This window comes from Halichoeres trimaculatus, unplaced genomic scaffold (assembly GCF_033239565.1).
Source record: "Halichoeres trimaculatus isolate MK-OKI-2021-1 unplaced genomic scaffold, fHalTri1.1 fHalTri1_scaffold_4, whole genome shotgun sequence".
Taxonomy (NCBI): Eukaryota; Metazoa; Chordata; class Actinopteri; order Labriformes; family Labridae; genus Halichoeres; species Halichoeres trimaculatus.
This window is the reverse complement of record NW_027437182.1, coordinates 40,071,639-40,090,351: the sequence shown is the minus strand read 5'-3', so window position 1 is coordinate 40,090,351 and position 18,713 is coordinate 40,071,639. Positions and strand designations below refer to the sequence as shown.

Genomic DNA, 18,713 nt, shown 5'->3' with positions numbered 1-18,713 from the left:
CACTGACTTAGTAGTATCTCATAATTATTTCTTTAACTCAGTATTTCTCAGGAATGACTTTACTTTTTTTTCCCTTTCGTTTTTTTTTTTTTTAACTTTCCTTTCTGCTTGTGGGAACAGGCTTCCAAAGATACCTGCTCCTGTAATTTAGTAAAGATAATAATTTTAAAAAAAACATAAGTATGTAAGGAAAATAGCGTCATTTTCACTAAAACAACGCATTCACCTCATTTCCACTTCCCTGCATTTTCTTCTGCTTCATTGCTTTTAATTCATGCCATAATAACAACTTTATAGATATCATAAAGTGACCGTTCAGGTAAAGATAAACACATTTTGTGTGTGTGTGTGTGTGAGAGAGAGAGAGAGAGAGAGAGAGAGAGAGAGAGAGAGAGAGAGAGAGAGAGAGAGAGAGAGAGAGAGAGAGAGACCTGTGTCAGATGTTTTATTTTGAAAGGCATTCTTTGACGGAAGTTCGGTGTCGCATGACGATGATGTCATATTCCCGGCGACAGGCTCCCTGCCCCACGCTGTTTACCAAGCTGTTCCTTGCGTGGATATTTAGCTCTCGTAACAGACAGGTCAGGTCCTTTGCCATGGAGAGAAAGATGAAGACACCCAAAGCGCTGAACCTGACAGTCGCTGTCGATCCCGTCAGAAACTTGGAGAAATGGAAGAAGAGGTACAACAAGAAGAAAGAGCGGGTGAAGAAGGAGCGGGCGCAGAGGAAGAAGCCCGAGTGGCAGATCGAGAGAGAGTACATCGCTAAGCTCGTCAGCAGGTACAGTGATATCAACGCTAAGGAGGCGGTGAAGTTCTCGGACTTCCCCCTGTCGAAGAAAACCTTGTTAGGTCTGCAGGAGGCTCAGTACAGGCAGCCCACAGAGATCCAGAGACAGACCATCGGCTTGGCACTGCAGGGGAAAGATGTCCTCGGTGCGGCTAAGACCGGCTCCGGGAAGACTTTGGCTTTTCTGATACCTGTGCTGGAGGGTCTGTACCGCCTACAGTGGAGCTCCGTGGACGGCCTCGGTGCCCTAATCATTTCCCCCACAAGAGAGCTGGCCTACCAAACCTTCGAGGTCCTCCGGAAGGTGGGGAAGAACCACGACTTCTCAGCGGGGCTCATCATCGGTGGGAAGGACCTGAAGAACGAGTCGGAGAAGATCCACCGCACCAACATTGTCATATGCACCCCGGGCCGGCTGCTCCAGCATATGGATGAGACAGCCGCATTCACCGCCTCCGACCTCCACATGCTCGTCCTGGACGAGGCGGACCGCATCCTGGACATGGGCTTCGCAGATACCCTGAACGCCATCGTAGAGAACCTTCCGAAGTCACGGCAGACGCTGCTGTTCTCTGCCACCCAGACAAAGTCAGTCAAAGACTTGGCCCGACTCAGCCTCAAAGACCCGGAGTACGTCTGGGTTCATGAAAAGGCCAAGTTCAGCACACCGGCCACGCTGGAGCAGAGCTACGTGGTGTGTGACCTCTCCCAGAAGGTCAACATGCTGTACTCTTTCATCAGGAGCCATCTGAAGAAGAAGATCATCGTCTTCTTCTCCTGCTGTAAGGAGGTGCAGTACTTGTTCCGGGCGTTCTGCCGCCTCAGACCTGGCATGCCCATCCTGGCTCTGCATGGGAAGCAGCAGCAGATGAAGAGAGTGGAGGTCTACAACGACTTCACCAAGAAGCAGAATGCAGTGCTCTTTGCCACAGACATCGCCGCCAGGGGCCTCGACTTCCCTGCTGTCAACTGGGTGCTGCAGTTCGACTGTCCGGAGGATGCAGATACCTACATCCACAGAGTGGGGCGGACTGCCCGGTACAAGGAGGGTGGGGAGGCCCTGCTGCTGCTGCTTCCTACAGAAGAGAAAGGCATGGTCAGCCAGCTGCAGGAGAAAAAGGTCCCCATCAACAAAATCCAGGTAAGGTCCCGTACTCCCACACTGAAATATTAACTTGTGTGTAATGCAGCACAGTTCCTGCTGTCATTGTTTGGGTGGAGTCATTCAGGTCAGGTCAACTCTCACTGCAAAATGAACTGAATATGCCTTTAAACAGACTTGACACTAGGAAAGTTGAAAGAAACAGTCTGATTATTTCATAGACAGCCAGATGGCTGACATGACTGTTTTCTCTGAAATCTTGAATTTTACTTTATGTTGAAAAATATCACTGCAACACAAACAGTTCTTTCCTAAGGCTTTTCAAACACACCCTGTCACTCTGGACTGACCTCTTTCCTCTGAGAAATGCAGGAACAAAAACAAACTGAAGATTCATAGTATCAGTCGGCGCATCAGCCTGGCTGTTCAACCCTCATGGTTCACTTTAATTCACCAACCTTTGAAGGCACTAGAAGACAAAAATGTCTCTTACCAAAAGCTTCTACAAAAACATAGTTGAGTAAAGATTTTTTTTCCCCACTTTTTATGCTCAAATTGTTCGATTAACTGAGGTCCCAATGAAAAACACACCAAATATCCTATCATTTATATATTTTTTAACCCTCTAAATGCATTATCAATTGCATGATAAAGCTATTCTTATTTTGAAAACAAAGCTCATAAAATAAGTTATTTTTCATATACAGTTGTTGGAAGGCGGGTGGGTGGTCTTTAGACCAGTGTTACCCAACCCTGGTCCAGGGGACCCCCTGCCCTGCATGTTTTAGATGTTACCTCACTCCAACACTCCTGATTCAAAGGATCAGCTCGTCATCAAGCTCTGCTCGAGCCTGATAACGAGACATTCATTTGAATCAGGTGTGTTGGAGTGGGGTAACATCTAAAACATGCAGGGCAGGGGGGCCCCTGGACCAGGGTTGGGTAACACTGCTTTGGATAATACTTAAAAAAATGTATGATATGTAACAGAACTGATTTTGATATATTATTTTTTATCTTTTTAAAATTCATTGTTTCTTTTTGCTCTGAGACCTAAAACTCAGGACACTTTATTGGTTGTTTAAGTTAAAAAATAAAGAATTTATTGTTTCAAAGGTATTGTTCAATGATTTTCAATTAAATAAGATTGGAACATTGAAGATACATGCTGTCAGTTATAGAAAATAAAAAATAAAACTACTACTACTCATTTATCAATCTTGTGTGGGCATTGGCACAGATCTAAGTGTAAAATGAGCTTATGGCAATGTCACGTGTGATTTATTAAACATGCGTACCAGGGCCAATCACAGCCTACGCCTGGTCAGCTGTTGATAAATCGACACCATAGCATAAGAGATAGAGAGAAACGAGGCTGCCACTTTTGCGGCTGCTGTTTGGCAGCCGCAAAAGTGGCAGAAAAGTAGAGAGAATCTGAAAAACTCACCTGCAAGGAAACTGCAGTGATTCATCAGCGTGGATGTGACAGAGTAAAATACAGCAAAGTTTGAAACATTTAATTTCCACAACCTTCATTTATACCTTGATTAATATATCTGTGATGTCTGGCTATTAGAAGCCACAACATTATTGATTGTTTCTGATCAGGTCCAGAAACGGGGAAAGTTGGCTTTTAAAAATGTGTAAGAGCTCTGAAAGAAGCTGCAGACTCCAGAACCTGAACCTGAATCTGATCCTGGACCTGAATCTGATCCTGGAGCTGAATCTGATCCTGGAGCTGAATCTGATCCTGGAGCTGAATCTGATCCTGGAGCTGAATCTGATCCTGGAGCTGAATCTGATCCTGGAGCTGAATCTGATCCTGGACCTGTCACAATCTGATCCTGGAGCTGAATCTGATCCTGGACCTGAATCTGATCCTGGAGCTGAATCTGATCCTGGAGCTGAATCTGATCCTGGACCTGAATCTGATCCTGGACCTGAATCTGATCCTGGACCTGAATCTGATCCTGGAGCTGAATCTGATCCTGGACCTGAATCTGATCCTGGAGCTGAATCTGATCCTGGACCTGAATCTGATCCTGGAGCTGAATCTGATCCTGGAGCTGAATCTGATCCTGGACCTGTCACAGACTGAGGAGGGAGTGGAGCTCTCACCAGGTCTGCTTCAGTTTCAGGCATCAGTGACAGAGGGACAGCCCAGCCTGCACTGTGTCAGATACAGATAAGAAAACCTTTTCACCACTCCCAACTAGTTCACCTAAAAGCTGATCTCTTTAACTTAGTTCGTCGTGGTTTTTGGCTCCTGGCTAAGAAATGTGTCGATTTGGGGCAATGACACGGCTGGACCAGAGTTTCATGATAATAATGTACCACAAGGAGAGCAGCTTTGTTTGTGACCCCATGTAAATGAAGGTGTTTTGTTATGAAAGAATCCATTTGTTACACACAGTTCAGGTTTATGTGATGATCTGGTGAAGAGTGAAATAATCATCTCTACAGTAAATCCTGTCATCAACTTCCTTACAACAATCCAGGCTAAAAGTTGGATCCAGCGTCCTCTGAATGGTCTCTGCAGAGACTTTATCATGGACATGGGAGTGTATTCAAATTACAGCCTCTCTGTTTTATTCTCTTTTTAAATAAGCCGATAAAGGAAAGACATTTTACTATGAGGAGAAATCAGCTGACAGCCTGCGCTGCTCTTTCATAGCCATGTGTTTTAGAGATTGGCAGAAGAAGAGTGAAATGTTAGAAACATTCTTGGTGTCATATCAAATTCAACGATCTAAATATTAATCTAAGAACATCAGTGTTTCTGTCTGAAAATGTTATGGGCTCATATGATCTAATAATTCTCCTCCTCAGACAGTTTCCTCTCTGCACCGCGCTGCCCACTGACATGAAACTTGGGTACAGGAACTCAGACCTGGCGTGGGATTTGAGCATACCCCACGCCCACTTTCAGATTGAAAAATGTTGATTTGTGCGTAGAAGGAGGGTACACCCATCTTTTGGCTGTATGCACGTTTGATACATGAGGGCCAGTGTATTGTTGACCATAGAAAAAAATCAAATTTGAGTTTTAAGATTTTTTGTAATGAAGGAACCTTCTTACAAAACATCATTCCAGGTGGAGTAACACAACCAAAATGACTGCCAAAAACTGAGGAAGAATGACCTGATAGGACAAAATGTCCCAGCGTCAGTCTCTCCTTGGAAGAAAAACGGCAAGTGTGCAGGGGTTGAAACCTGTTAGAAGCTGTATAAGCATGTGTAAATGTTATCAGGAATGATAAACTTGATGTCATAAACTGACTGTTGAAGAAACATTTGTTGAGTTTTGGATAATAGAGAAAAAAAAGTGTTAAAGGTTTCTAACAGCGTTTGCTCAGGGAAAATTGACAACATGCACTGAGTATTAACATGTTGATGCATCATGGTGACGATGACATCAGGGCCCTTTGTTTGAACAACTGCAATGATTTTGATGCTCTATAAAAAAAGAAAGTTGTTGAACTGCTTCTGCTCTCATGAATGGCACTTTCCTGTCATTTCCAGGTGAATGCAGAGAAGGTGCAGAACGTCCAGCAGAAGCTGGAGGCCTTCCTGGCCCAGGAGAAGGAGCAGAAGGAAAGAGCTCAGAGGTGTTTTGTCTCTTATCTGCGCTCGGTTTACCTGATGAAGAACAAAGAAGTGTTTGATGTCTTTAAACTCCAGATGAAGGAGTACGCGCAGTCTCTGGGATTAGCTGTGGCTCCGAGGGTGCGCTTCCTTAGCAAAGCTCAGGCACAAAGAGCCGTGAAAGAAGAGCAGGGAGAGGAAGAGGAGTCTGAAGAGGAGGACGAGCTGAAGAGATTCAAGGCTCAGCTGAGAGGAGACGTTCCTCCTGAGGACGCTCAGAGTTCAGGGTCAGACCGCTCAAGCCACGCTGAAGAGAGCAGTCACGACCAGGAGCCACAGCAGGCCAAGATCACTCTGATGGCAGCAGAGGACAGCGACCAGGACGACAACCTAAAGGACGTAGACCTGCTCACGGTCAAAAGGAAAAATGTCTTTAATCTGGAGGAGTACGAGGAGAGTGCAGCGTCTGAGCAGATCTCCAAAAACAAAGCTGAGAAACACTCAAAGTTCACAGAGGCCAAGAAAGCTCTCAAGAGAAACTTTCAACTAAACACCAAGGTTGCTTTCAACGAGGAGGGAGGTGCTGTACAACTCTGGCCCCCAGTCCAAAGAGCAGTGACTGGAGGAGAGGACGAAGAGGAGGAGGAGGTCTCAGGTATCAATGTGGAGAAGGCCAAGGAGAGGCTGAGGCGCGAGGACCAGGAGTACGACAAGCAGGAGTACAGCCGCAAAGTCAAAGCCAAACACAGAGAGAAGCGCCTGAAGGCCAAGGCAGCACGGAGGGAGGCCAGCAAGAAGCCGGGGCCGGACTCTGACGAAGAGGACGAGGTGGTGGCTTACCTGGCCAACGACAGCGAGGACGAGTTTGATCCCAGCACACTGCCAGACCCTGATAAACCTCACCCGGAGGAGGAGGAGGAGGAGGAGGAGGAGGAGGCCAGGCCAGCTAAACGGCAGCACAGCAGTGAGAGCAGTGATGATGAAGAGGAGGAGCTCACTGCGGGGAGGAAGAAGAGGGTGAGGCAGGAGGAGGATGAACTCACAGGCTTGGACACTGGACTCTCTCTGGCTGAAGACGAAGAGCTGGTCTTGCATCTTTTAGGGGGACGGGTGTAGGGAAGCAGGGCTCAGAGGACCTTAAGACCAAGAACTGTGTCCAGATTCTTGATCACATGATCCATGGAGCCAGATCTTCAGCGCTTCAGATCTTCAGCTCATCAGATCTTTAGCTCTTCAGAGAGATTTTTTTTTTCATATTAAGTTCAAATAATCAGTTTGGAAACTGCTTTTTGAGTTTGATTTTTGAGAGGTTCACACTCAGACTTTTCCATCTGCTTCATCAGGACTATAAAGATGTCAGTTCTATCAAATTCAATTAGTACATTAACCATCTACCAGATGTCCTCCAAGTCTGCTCAGCTGTTATAAAGAGCAAACAGGAAGAAGTGTTTACTTTTCTAAATGTAGAGAAATGTAAGGTGAATATGAAAACTTCCCTTCAGTAACTTCCTGTTGATTCTGGGACCTGAATGTTTTTGGTTCATGTTTATCTGTGAGATTATTAAAGTGTATAAAGTTGTTAACAGCACTGAACCTGTCTCCTGGTTGCTGTCAGAGTTCATCAAAGAACAGCGTTCCTGTTTTGGGATGAAGTGAAGCAGGTTTTTTATGAAGGGACTCTTCCTGTAGAGCAGGGTTATCACACTTTTTTAGAGCACAGACTCTTTCTGGATGAGACAATTCTCCATGGACCTGCCCATTATCATAGCACTGATTAGCATAATATAAATTCCATGTAGCAATGCTGCAATAGAATATGGCTAGATTTAAACTTTATAAATCATTTAGAAAATAGTGAGAAATGTTGGCTCCAAGGTGTTTTTTTGTGTTGAGTTTTGTGGGTTTTTTTCCATGGCTGTGCACTTTGCCACTGGAGTACTGGAAAAAGTAGCTGATTTTATTGGTACTTGAGATCAAAGTTTGTTGAAACCCTTTTCCAATGATAGAGCACACATTTACCGTACTTCTTGACTGATTCCACAGAGCCCGGAGCTGTGGGTGGGACCCGCTCTGAGAACCACCGCTCTCAGGATCACTCCTGAAAACAGCTCATTGTACAAGGGGTGACTCGCGGTGCAGCAGGGCTGTTTCCTCTTTTTGAAGTTAGTGTTTGGGGCTTTTTATGCATTTACCCAGAGAGGGCAGGACTGTGGATAGAGGGGGAAACATGGTGAGAGTGGGAGGTGTGAGGAGGAGGCCTCAGGTTGGATTCAGACCAGAGCTGCCTGTTTGAGTGTTAGCCTCAGGGGCTGAAGACAGGCCTCATCATTAAGGATGATTTAACCCTTTGAAAACACCCAAGGAAAAAAATATCCTCTACTAAAAACCAGTACAGGAAAATAACAGGTTCATATTTTCTTATTTACCTCTAATTTTTATTTTTTTTTATTAACAAATATCTAATTACTTTTGTTCCGGATGTTGAATACCACTTTTTTTCAGACCGATACCAGTACAAGTGCTCCCTTGAGTACTCACCCATACCAAGCACTGATACTTGTAGTACTTTTGATACATGAAATTTCAGTTAACAGTGACAGACCATTTTGATCAAAGACAGCACAGCCACTCTGACATTTAGTCCAGAATAAAGCACAAAAATGTCTTTGAGTTTATGATTGGTTTACAGCTGTCAGAGTTTGAGAGTTTCTTAATGACTTGAAGAGCAAAATGAAACAGATTAACAGTTAACTCTCCCTGGTTCATTCACAATGTCTGAACAGGACCAGACGCACTTTGCCGTGGTGTCAAACCGCAGCAATGTAGCGCCTGATACAGATACCTGGTATCAGTACTCACCCATCCCTGATTTTTATTATTTTAACCCTTTAAGTGCCCGTTTAATTACATGATAGCACTGTTTATATTTTGGAAAAATAAACATAAAATGAATTATCCCCCCCCCCCCCCCCCCCCCCCCCCCAAAAAAAAAATGAATAAATAAAATGTTGGAGGGCTGTTTTTGTGAGATTTGGCTGTAACATTCATAAGATTAGTAATAAAACTGATTTTGAAGCAGTTCTTTATTTCATTTTTTTCAGTGTTAGATTCTTAATTTACCACCCTTCGAAGACAAAGGACAATACGTGCTCCTCTAAAAACACCTCAGGTTAATATTTTTGCCTCTTTTTTTCCTCAGATCCTCCATCCACTTCAGTCCTGATCAAAGACACCACATAGTTCATCATTTTCAGGTGAAATGGGAACTGTGTCCGTATTTTAAAAGTTGTTTTCACCATGAAGAAATATGAGGGTTTTTTTGTTTGATGTACAGTGGAAAGATTCTCCCATCTCATGGAAAACAGAAAAAAAAGTGAAGGGGGGGGGGGGGGGGGGGGGGACGCACCTGATGAGAAAATGTGAAAACCTCTGAGAGACGTATCAGAGCTTCACTGTAGTCTGTCCCTGCCCGCCCGTACAGACAGCGTTTTAGAAACAGATGGGTTTAAAGTGAATCACTGAGCCGAGCAGAATCCAGCGGCTTTTTAAAGTGAAGAGTCAAATCTATAAAGACTGTGTATCCTCTCCTCTTGTCTCTCCACTGCAACAAACGTCAGTTAAAGGTCCCTTATTATGCAAAAATCACTTTATTAAGTCTTTTAGTTACATTTTGGGGTCTTTGTCTTTCCTCCCAGCCCACAACATGTGATATTCAATGTCAAAACCTGCACTTAGTAGAGCTTGTGAATATAAAATCCTGACCTAAAACAAGCTGTTTGGATTTTGGGGATTTGCAGACATCAGCGAGTCCCTTTTTTGACCAATCAGGAGCAAGTCTGACCTGATTGGTCCACCAGAGCAGATACCCCTGTACCCCCTCCCCACTGCTGCTCCAGCAGCCATCACTGCTCTTTTTTTGACTGTAAACAGCCACATGGTTCTATGCTCCTCCCATCTCAGAAGAAGACAGACTCACCCCCGCGCAGCGGAGCGCTGTGGTCTTGCTCCGATTGTCAAACCTCACTGGAAGCAGCGCGCTGCGCAGTGTTGCGCTGCTCAATCTGGAGGGGGAGGGCTGGTCCTCGGAGAGTCACAGGCTCTTGTATGAATAGCGATATCACACGATCACCATCCACTCCCATAACTTTTGATATGTCAGTCCACACCTTGTCCTTTCTGCCTGTATCCTTATTAAAAGGATGTTTGGGATCATACAGAATGTTGAACTTCTCCACTTCCAAGATCAGCTTCTCTTCATCCATGCCTTTGTGTTGTGTGTAGGACCCTCTGACGGACTGTTTACCTGTTGCACGTGCCTTCAGATGTGGCATATGTTATAACATATGGGGGAAAGTTACGTTTGAGAGTCCGTGCATTGTGTTTTATTTGGAATCTTCCGGGTACTTTACACAGTGACTTCCTGTCTAGTGCTTTCTTATCGACAGTTAATTTATGAGGTTTGGAAGCGGCCGCGCAGAAAAAAGACCAGAAGCGTATTCCTCGCGCTAGGGTGCGCACCGGCACGTGCTTGCGCGTACCCTAGCGCGGGCAGTGGAATTTGCCTGATAGATTACAATGGAAGCGAAAGTGCTCCGCAGTTCGTTTCAAGTGCGCCGCGCCGCTTGCAGTGGAATTTAGGGGTAAGTGTCTAGAGTTCATTTATGAGGGAAATGTTCCAGCTACACTCAGTAAAACTGTGCATGTGTGTGCTTTTTCACTTCACTGCCGACTGTTTTCCAACTTTGGACAGTCCAACAGAGGGCTAGAAAATAGACTGGTCCTGAATCCAGGCGCATTACCAATCACCACCAACAAACCTGGGACCCTGGAAATGTGAGTATTTTAAATGCTGTGTGCTGTGGAGCAGATGTAATAGCTTTTCCTCAGTGTCCCCCCTGTCTCTGTGTTGGCTTCAGGATGCTAACTTTAGCTGCTGTTAGCCTGTTGTTTTAGCCTGTAATGTTACAGTAAACAAGATTCTCTGTTTTCTAAACATTGTGCACTCGGAGCTCTTGGCGCCGCTCTCAGTGATGCTGAATAGTGGGGCGGTATCAGCTGTGGCTCATTTACATATGAAGGTCACGCCCACTAAATCAGAGCTTTCTGAACAGAGGGGCTATGAGAGCCTGGAAACAATGCTGCTGTGCTTGATTTATTGGCTTTTTGGACCAAAACATGTTACTACCATTTCATGAAGACATCAATGATCCATATTAAACTGCAGAAAAGGCGCAGAATATGGGGCCTTTAAACTCATTCAACACAAAGCCTTTCATTATTCCTGCTGCTTTATGTTTCCCTCTGGGCAGCTCTACCCAGCTGGACCACAGTCTGATGATCCTCACAGGTCTCCAGGCAGGGCCACTTGCTTCATGGCACAGGTTTGTCCAACAGGTGGCAGCAGAGTGGCTGATATAAAGCAGCCCAAACTGATGCTATCCGTGGCAGGTACCTGTTTCAAACATTTACTAAACAAAATGAACAGGATTCAAAAAGCAACATGTCTGTCAAAACTCATTGTGATGGTGGATAAGTCTCATAATGAGAGTGTTTTTTCCCAGTTGTTGCATTTTTTCAGAAGCAGAAGTTAAGTTATTTCATATAATCAGAGCTGCGAAGAGCAGGCTGAGAGACATGATTTAAAGGAACTGTATCAAAAGCTTTAACTCTGAAGGAAATGTGTTCAGTAAGTTGGAGCATCTTGAGCAGTACCACCTATTTTGTCTCAGAACTAGATCTGATCATTACTGCAACCAGTAGACATGGAATAACGTGTTGAAATAATAACAGATCGTCTTCCAGCCCTTTCACTAACTCGGTGCTTTTTCTGTGCCAATGAAAATTCCTGACAGTGAACTGTGTAATAGATTTTGTCGTCTGTCAAACTGTCCCGCTTATTACACTGCATTACACTGAAAAACATCTTGTTTCAAGTTATTTAAAGACAAAACGAGCTCTGACTTGCTGTAACAGGTTAAAAAATCTGCCAATGGAACAGGAGAAAAGTTACTTTTAACATTATTCTAGTTTCAAGCAAATCTATGAGCAATTTTTCTTGTTCCACTGGCAGAGTCTTCCAGTCCTTTTTGAGGCCTGTAACAACAAGACGTGGAACCATAGCCTGAATGGTCGACATCTGGCAGCTGTGGGATGTGGTCATCGTTCGCGATGGGGGGGCTGGAGCTGCATCTACAAAAACATCATCATTGTTTTTTTCCCCAAAATTTTTATTGCCATTTTTAACATACAAGATACATACAATAACAGATAAACAGTTTCAGACCATATGACAAACCCAAACATACATACAAACACACAGGGCTCTCATTTCGTAGACCAGGCGCAGGCGCAGGTGCACCTGCCCTTCGCTGTGCGCACAGGGCGTGACCAGCGCACTTTGCAAGTTTCCTGCAGTGCCAAGAGAGGCGCAGTCAAACCACAGAGGAGCGCAGAGCTGCGCGTCCACACCTCCCTCCACGCAAATGGCAGAGAGGGAGGAGAAAAGCTGCGAGTGGGTTTAACACTGGGCGCTGTTTTCACCAATCAAATGAGTGCCTCTCCTCGCCTTTAAATGCGCTGCGGCAAGGCGCAGCGTCTGATTGGTCTGACTGATCTCCAGCACTGCGGACACAGTGCTGGTAGTAGAGACGGTCAGAGCTGCTGTCCCTGCTGCAGGAGAATGGACAGCGGGGCGCATCAGAAGACACAAAGAGCGTCACCGTGTGGGCCAGCTCCAGGGACAGATTTAATCTGTTCCTTTGTCATTAATAGGAGAACAAAATGAAGAGACAGTTACACAGCTGGCTTATCCATTCAGAATACTTTTGATCCACCTGCACTCCTGGTTTGTCATCACCAAGCAGAGCCTTTGGTGATATACTGTATATTCTCCTGGTGTCTCCACCTCATCCTCCTTACAATAATGTACTCCATCTTTTTAGATCAGGTTAAAAATAAAGACTAAAACAGAGAAATATGGGAAATCAAGGGTAAATCCTGAGTGACATACATTTATTGTGTCTCTTTTTTCTTCGTCTTTTCTCTCCCTCTTTTCTTTGAATTAAATGAAATGAGAGAACCAGATATATACTCAGTATCAGATGTTAAGGCTGTTTATTGTTTAATTGTAAGATGTGCATCAAACTTCCAGCTGCCGTCAGGTTAACTTTCCATTATGACAAACGGCTTTAATCTGACATCAGATGTGACGGGACAGTTAATATAGATATAAATGTATATGCTGGTTCAGATGGTTACATTAAACAGTGATTGCTGTGATTGTTTATTGCATTAAAATGTGTCTGACACTCTGAAAACCTGCCTCTGAGACTTTGATGACATGTGCGCACATGTGCGCCTGTCACCAAATTACAGCTGCGTGGGGTGCGCTCCGCCTTGCGCCGAGGATAGACCAGGTTGGAGCTGGCGAGCTTTCAGCGCACTTTTTTGGCACGAAATTGTCACTGCGCCAACATGAATCTGCTGACACCTCCTGGTGGTGCGCCGTCAACTCCCCCTGGCGCACCGTCACACCCATCTCTGCACAGACGGTCTACCAAATTGTCAAATTGGCAGCGCACAGTGGTGTGCCGCACAAAATTAACACTGCGCAGGCTGCGCCAGGCTTGCGCCCCTTGTGCTGCGCCACAAAATTAGAGCCCCTTGTCTTTTCTTCCTGGCAAAAACATTTCATTTCTCCAAATAGGTGTAAATTGAGATAAAGTGGATAGGTCTCCTACATGTTTATGTGCAGCATGCCAAACTGTAATTGTATTTCTTAGAAATGGGTTTTTTGTATGGTTTTTTTTTTGTGTTTTTATGTCAGAAGAGTATAAGTAAAGGTATAAAGGTAGATCTGGGATGGCATTTTGCTCTATGTCTACCCAGGATAGAGAAGATTTGGGGCAAAAATAATGTGATGCTGTAGTTAGCGGAGCAGCCATGTAATACCATCTAAGGTTTGGGAGCTGAAGCCCCCCTCTTTCATAAGGTAAATATAACAGTTTAAGTTGGAGTCTAGCTTTTTTATTATTCCAAATGAACTCGGTAAATAACTTATCGAGTTTGTCATAAAAAGTCAACATCATTATTGTTGTCGTCGCCATTGTGATCATAATCATCATCGAGGGAGATGTAAATTGTGCACCTGGGTGGTCTTCCACAGCAATGTTGACACCAGGGACCAGGTTTTCCTCAGGTCGACGATGATGAAGTTCTCATATGAAGGGAAGCTGGACTTCTCTTTAAAGGTTGAATAATTGATGAAGCTGAGGCACAATCTGAGTAAGACAGAGAAAATGTCATATCACTAAAACTGGAGAAATTAGAATAACTTTATGAGTTGATCTGGGATCATTTCTCTAATATCTACATTTCTTTCTCCCTAATAAGAAAATGTTTCAAGGACAGAAAACTGTATCAACACGCTCAGATAAAAACCTTTCCAGGAGAGCCTCTTTCACTGAGTCACCATGCAAACTCCAGAGGAGAGAAAATGTTTGAACGTTTCAATAAAAAGACAAAGAGCTCAGCTAAATTTAGCAGCTGTACACAAAATGTGCATCAAGCAGACTTTTCACTTAACTTCATCAAAGACTTTATTGTTTGCGCTGCAAATCTCTCAGTGACTCACAATCAGGTCACGTGCTTCACAGGCTTTGCCCTGCAGGCGTCATTACGCACGGCAAGGCATGAATCCACTTATTACAATACAAATAAAGAGTTAACACATGCTGAGCTAACAACACAAGCTCTTCACAACAACCACTGTGACCTCTGTGCAAACCAAAGAGTCCATCAGTCTTTACTGTTCTAGTTTATCATAGAGCACCCAGTGCCTGGATTGGCCCATAAAAGGTGCAGGAACCCTAGTATCTTATATAAGTTGTGTAACACGAGTTCTGAGTGTTTTTGTTCATATCTATCTCTCTGTCTATCTATCTATCTATCTATCTATCTATCTATCTATCTATCTATCTATCTATCTATCTATCTATCTATCTATCTATCTATCTAGCCATCTATCCATCTATCTATCAGAGGGGAACCCTCAGGGCCTTCAAGGTATTTGTCAGGCAGGAAACAAATTCTGAACCCACGAGCAGAACACAGGGACTGGAATTCAGATCAGTGTTCAAAAATGTTTATTGATTACAAAAAAGCTATTGTTCAGCAAGTCCGGGATTGTTTAAAAAAAAAAAGAGTCCAGGGAGGGGAAAGTGAATGTCCAATGTGGGGGGTAAATCTGGTAATGTAGATGAATCCAGGGATGTAGAGAAGGGTATGGCAGGCTGGGGTTCCAGAGCAGGTTCTAAACAGAGGAGAACAGGATTGAGCTGGGGCATCAAAAAGGCACAAAAGAATTATAGTGGTAATGCTGGAGCTAGACTAACTGTTAAGCAGAGTCTAAGATCTGGCGGCTTGGTGGAGTCCGAGCCCAGTATTTAAAGGGGAGTGATTAGGATGCAGCTCAGGTGTTGCCCACTCCCACACACCTGACTCCACTCCTGAAAATTAAGCACACAGTCACACACTCAAGCACACCAGCAAACACACACACACAAGCACACACGCCCACACACGAGGTGGAAAAGGAAGCCTCCTGGCTACCTTGAAGTGGAGGGCATGACAGTATTCAGTGAAGGCCTAATAAAAAATATTGAAAGAATTTTTGTACTCCTAAATAATTCTTTTATTTCTTTATTTTGTTTTATTTTGTTTTTATTTATTTATTTTACTCAATGAAATCATAGCACTGAGTTTTATATTATTTTATAAACTTGTCCTGGCAAACAGTGGGTTGATATAACTAAATGGAAAATGGACCAATCACAATTTTCCCTTTGATGGTATCTTGGTAAATCAGCGACACATTCTGGCAGGCAGGGCCTTCAGTAACTGCAACAAATGCCTGTGTAACTCAAACCAATGTGGACACAATTTGACAATGACAGCTGTCTTAGCCAATCATATTTATTTAAGTTGTGGGCGGGATCATTTCCTGTCATCTTCCGGGTATTCGCGAATACTTACCACACACCCCCTCCCTGCTCCTCTGCACTCAGACGGGGCCATATTTTACTTGACCAAAAACACAAATAAACGGACTCTCACTGAAAAAATCTGATATCAGTCTGCATTCACGCTTTATTTAGAGAATTTTCAGTGCGTTACTTTCACACAAAAACACCGCTAGATAAGGCTCTAGTTCTCATTGTTCCGTAAAACAGCGCTACCTCTGCTGCAGAGCCACAGCTGGCTACGAGGCTCTCGCCGCTTAGTGTATCAGTCCGCGCGCAGCGTGCAAGATACAAACAAATGCAGGTAGTCTGCCAGGACGAAGAGACACGATGAGAACTAGAACCTTATTAAGCGGTGTTTTTATGTGAAAGTAACGCGCTGAAAATTCTCTGAACAAAGCCTGAATGCAGAGCGATATCAATTTTTTTTGGTGGGAGTCCGTTTTATGTGTTTTTGATTAAGTAAAATATGGCTCCGTCTGAGTGCAGAGGAAAGCAGCAGAGGAGCAGGGAGGGGGTGTTTGGTGCGAGCGCTCTGGGCTTCTGCTGCACAAAAACACTGCTGTAGGGGTAATTTCTGCCCTAAACCTTGTGATAGGACCCAACTTGTTCCATCCTGGAGTATCACTTTAATGGATAAGCACCCAACTGTAGCTGTGAGAGAGAGAGGAGAAAAGAGAAGATCTAGTTGGCAGAACGTGAAGAGAAATGGCAGAAAGTAATGGAGGAGACTGTGTGGTTGCTGGATTACTTGAAACTTGGTTTTTTGTTTTGTTTTTTTAATTTTATATCTTAATTTTTTTAATTGTTTGAAGTTGTGTGAGGTGTTGCAGTGATAAATTTGTTATCCCACAAAACTATCAATATACTAAACTTCCATGTCACATGATTCTGGCTATTGTTTTTATTTCTTTGTTTGATTGTTTATTGCCAGGTGTGGTCCCATGGTCCTACTGAAGGCCCAGTGGCTGGGGCCACGGTTCACCACTGCTATTTATCTATCTATCGATAGGTAGATAGATAGATGTACACAGATAAAGCACTATATATAAATACAAAAAAATGAAAATATGTCAATCCATTAACCTACATTTTAAATTTGATTGAGTAAAACAATACCAAAGGCAAGTCCATAATATATGGAAATTTGCATTTGTTTTCCTTAATGAAGCATTGTCAATAGATGACACCCAGTGGTGACTGAAAACACAAAAACACAGCACAAAAACACAACAACAAGTGTTTTAACACAGCCCATAAACAGATTTAATCTAAACCATCACAGATATCCCCTTGAACAGTCTCTCTTCCCTCCACTTTGAGTACATCGCACAAGCAAAGCACCTCAGCATCCCCATGCTGTATATCCAACTCCTCTTCAGGCCAGCTTCCAGGATCTAGGACTTTCATGCCATCCACGCTGGGCGCTGCCCAAGTAGCTACCTGTTGCAGCAGCTCTCTCTTCTTTGTCCGTTTCTTGTACATTTTTTTCATCTCTTTTTCGCCATCTTTGTATTTGGAGTGGATCATTACTTTGTATGGTTCATTGTTGGTCATGGACACCAAACATTTTGTGGCTTCAGTGATATTTTTACTACTTTTCTCCTGTGTTTGTCTGGAGATCCTACATATAACCATGGCTGCATTGTTTACATGTGAAATTAGCTGTTAGCAGCCTGTAGCATGTCAATGCTAACTAGTGTAAGGCTTGATGATTTCCCTCAAGGTGAGGAGGAGGAGGTGAGGACAACGTGCTGGTTCTCATGTGTGAGCTGGGAGGTGACGACTTGGACCTGTCCTTCCATCCATCGTTGTTGGGAACGTGGGATCTATTTCCAGTGGGATGGACGAGCTAGTTGTGCTAGCCCAGCGGCATCGTGCTGTTCACGGACGTGGCTGACGGAGCTGACGGACGCTGGCACCACATTGGAGGAGCTTCGCCTGCTGTGGGCAGACAGGATCCAGGAGACAGAGACTGAACAGACTGCTGGGGAGGCTCAGTCCTGGACCCTGTGGAGGTGGAGGCTGGCTGGGCTGGAGAGTGGTGGACGGGCTGTCGTCATCTATTTTCTTGTGGACCTTTTTGCACTTTCTTTACACTTTCTTACTTTGGTTTTCTTGATTGCTGCTGTGACTCCTGAATTTCCCCTCGGGGATAAATAAAGTATTTTCTATTCTATTCTATTCTATTCTATTCTATTCTATTCTATTCTATTCTATTCTATTCTATTCTATTCTATAACATTCTGTAATGGTCATATGATACATTCTCTCTGATGCTGACATGAGAAGAGGTTGTGGGAGTCATCCCGTGTTTCATGATGTCTGCCAGACTGCGGGAAAACTGACCTGCATGTATTTGTCTGATGGTAATACTTTTTGACGCACCCACTGATATCTTCAGCTGAGAGTCACCAGTTAGCATGGTCTCTATTAACTTTAAAACACTGGTTGCTCTGTGACGGTCAAAACTTGATAGATTAAAGAGAATTAATTTTGATTTTTTTTTTCAATTTTTTAGACGCACACAAACGCGCAGACATTCACGTATGTGTTCCCTTTTGCATTTAAACTCTGAGATGAGCTGCTGCAAATCTTTGTTGTGGAAAGCTAATTTGTGACATGCAGGTTATGTGAGAACTGTCCAAATCCGAGTTAAACCATTTTGAGCCCTTGTAGACTTATGCACTCAAACACTTTCCAGGTGATCTTAATTAAGTCTCTAAGGGCTCAGGGCTCAGGGTTTAGGGGGGACATTGAGCAGTTAAAAGGGTCAGGGTCAGTTGGAACTAGCCCTTTGGCTAACTCTGGCATGTTTAAAGAAAAGTCAGTTAATATGCCCTTTAAAACAAACAAACAAACAAACAAATAAATAAATAAATAAATAAATAAATAAATAAATAAATAAATAGATAAATTTTAAAGTATGCATGTATTTTTGAATAAGCTGCAGATCATTCTACTTTTTTTTCTTTTCTTTTTTTCAATTAAAAGAAAATTCAAAACTATAGAAGAGGGGAGAAAAAACAAGGTCCACTTTATTTATTTTAATTTAAAAAAAGAAAAAGAAAAAGACATAATTCTTGCTTTAATCTCAGAATTCGGACTCGTTTTCCAGGTAATAATATAAAAGCACTGGGACCCCCCCACCCCACGTGGCCTTAATCTTCTCCTTTTCCGAACAAAACAAAGCTTTCCCACAGGTGTGAGTATTTAA

The 18,713-nt window shown here is 43.6% G+C and overlaps 1 protein-coding gene across 1 annotated transcript; it reads left to right on the top strand.

Moving 5' to 3' along the window:
• Positions 1 to 454: 454 nt before the first annotated feature.
• ddx10 (DEAD (Asp-Glu-Ala-Asp) box polypeptide 10) lies at positions 455 to 7,234 on the top strand. The gene is made up of 2 exons (XM_074668171.1): positions 455 to 1,931; positions 5,415 to 7,234. Exons 1-2 carry the CDS (start codon positions 486 to 488, stop codon positions 6,591 to 6,593), a joined length of 2,625 nt encoding a protein of 874 aa, XP_074524272.1. The 5' UTR covers positions 455 to 485; the 3' UTR covers positions 6,594 to 7,234.
• The last annotated feature ends 11,479 nt before the right edge of the window (positions 7,235 to 18,713 follow it).

What these genes read in the sequence shown, in the direction of transcription:
- ddx10 (XM_074668171.1), top strand. Translation starts at nt 486, where the DNA reads ATGACGATGATGTCATATTCCCGGCGACAGGCTCCCTGCCCCACGCTG. An exon ending in TCCCCATCAACAAAATCCAG is followed by an intron (nt 1,932 to 5,414) that starts GTAAGGTCCCGT and finishes TGTCATTTCCAG; the next exon opens with GTGAATGCAGAGAAGGTGCA.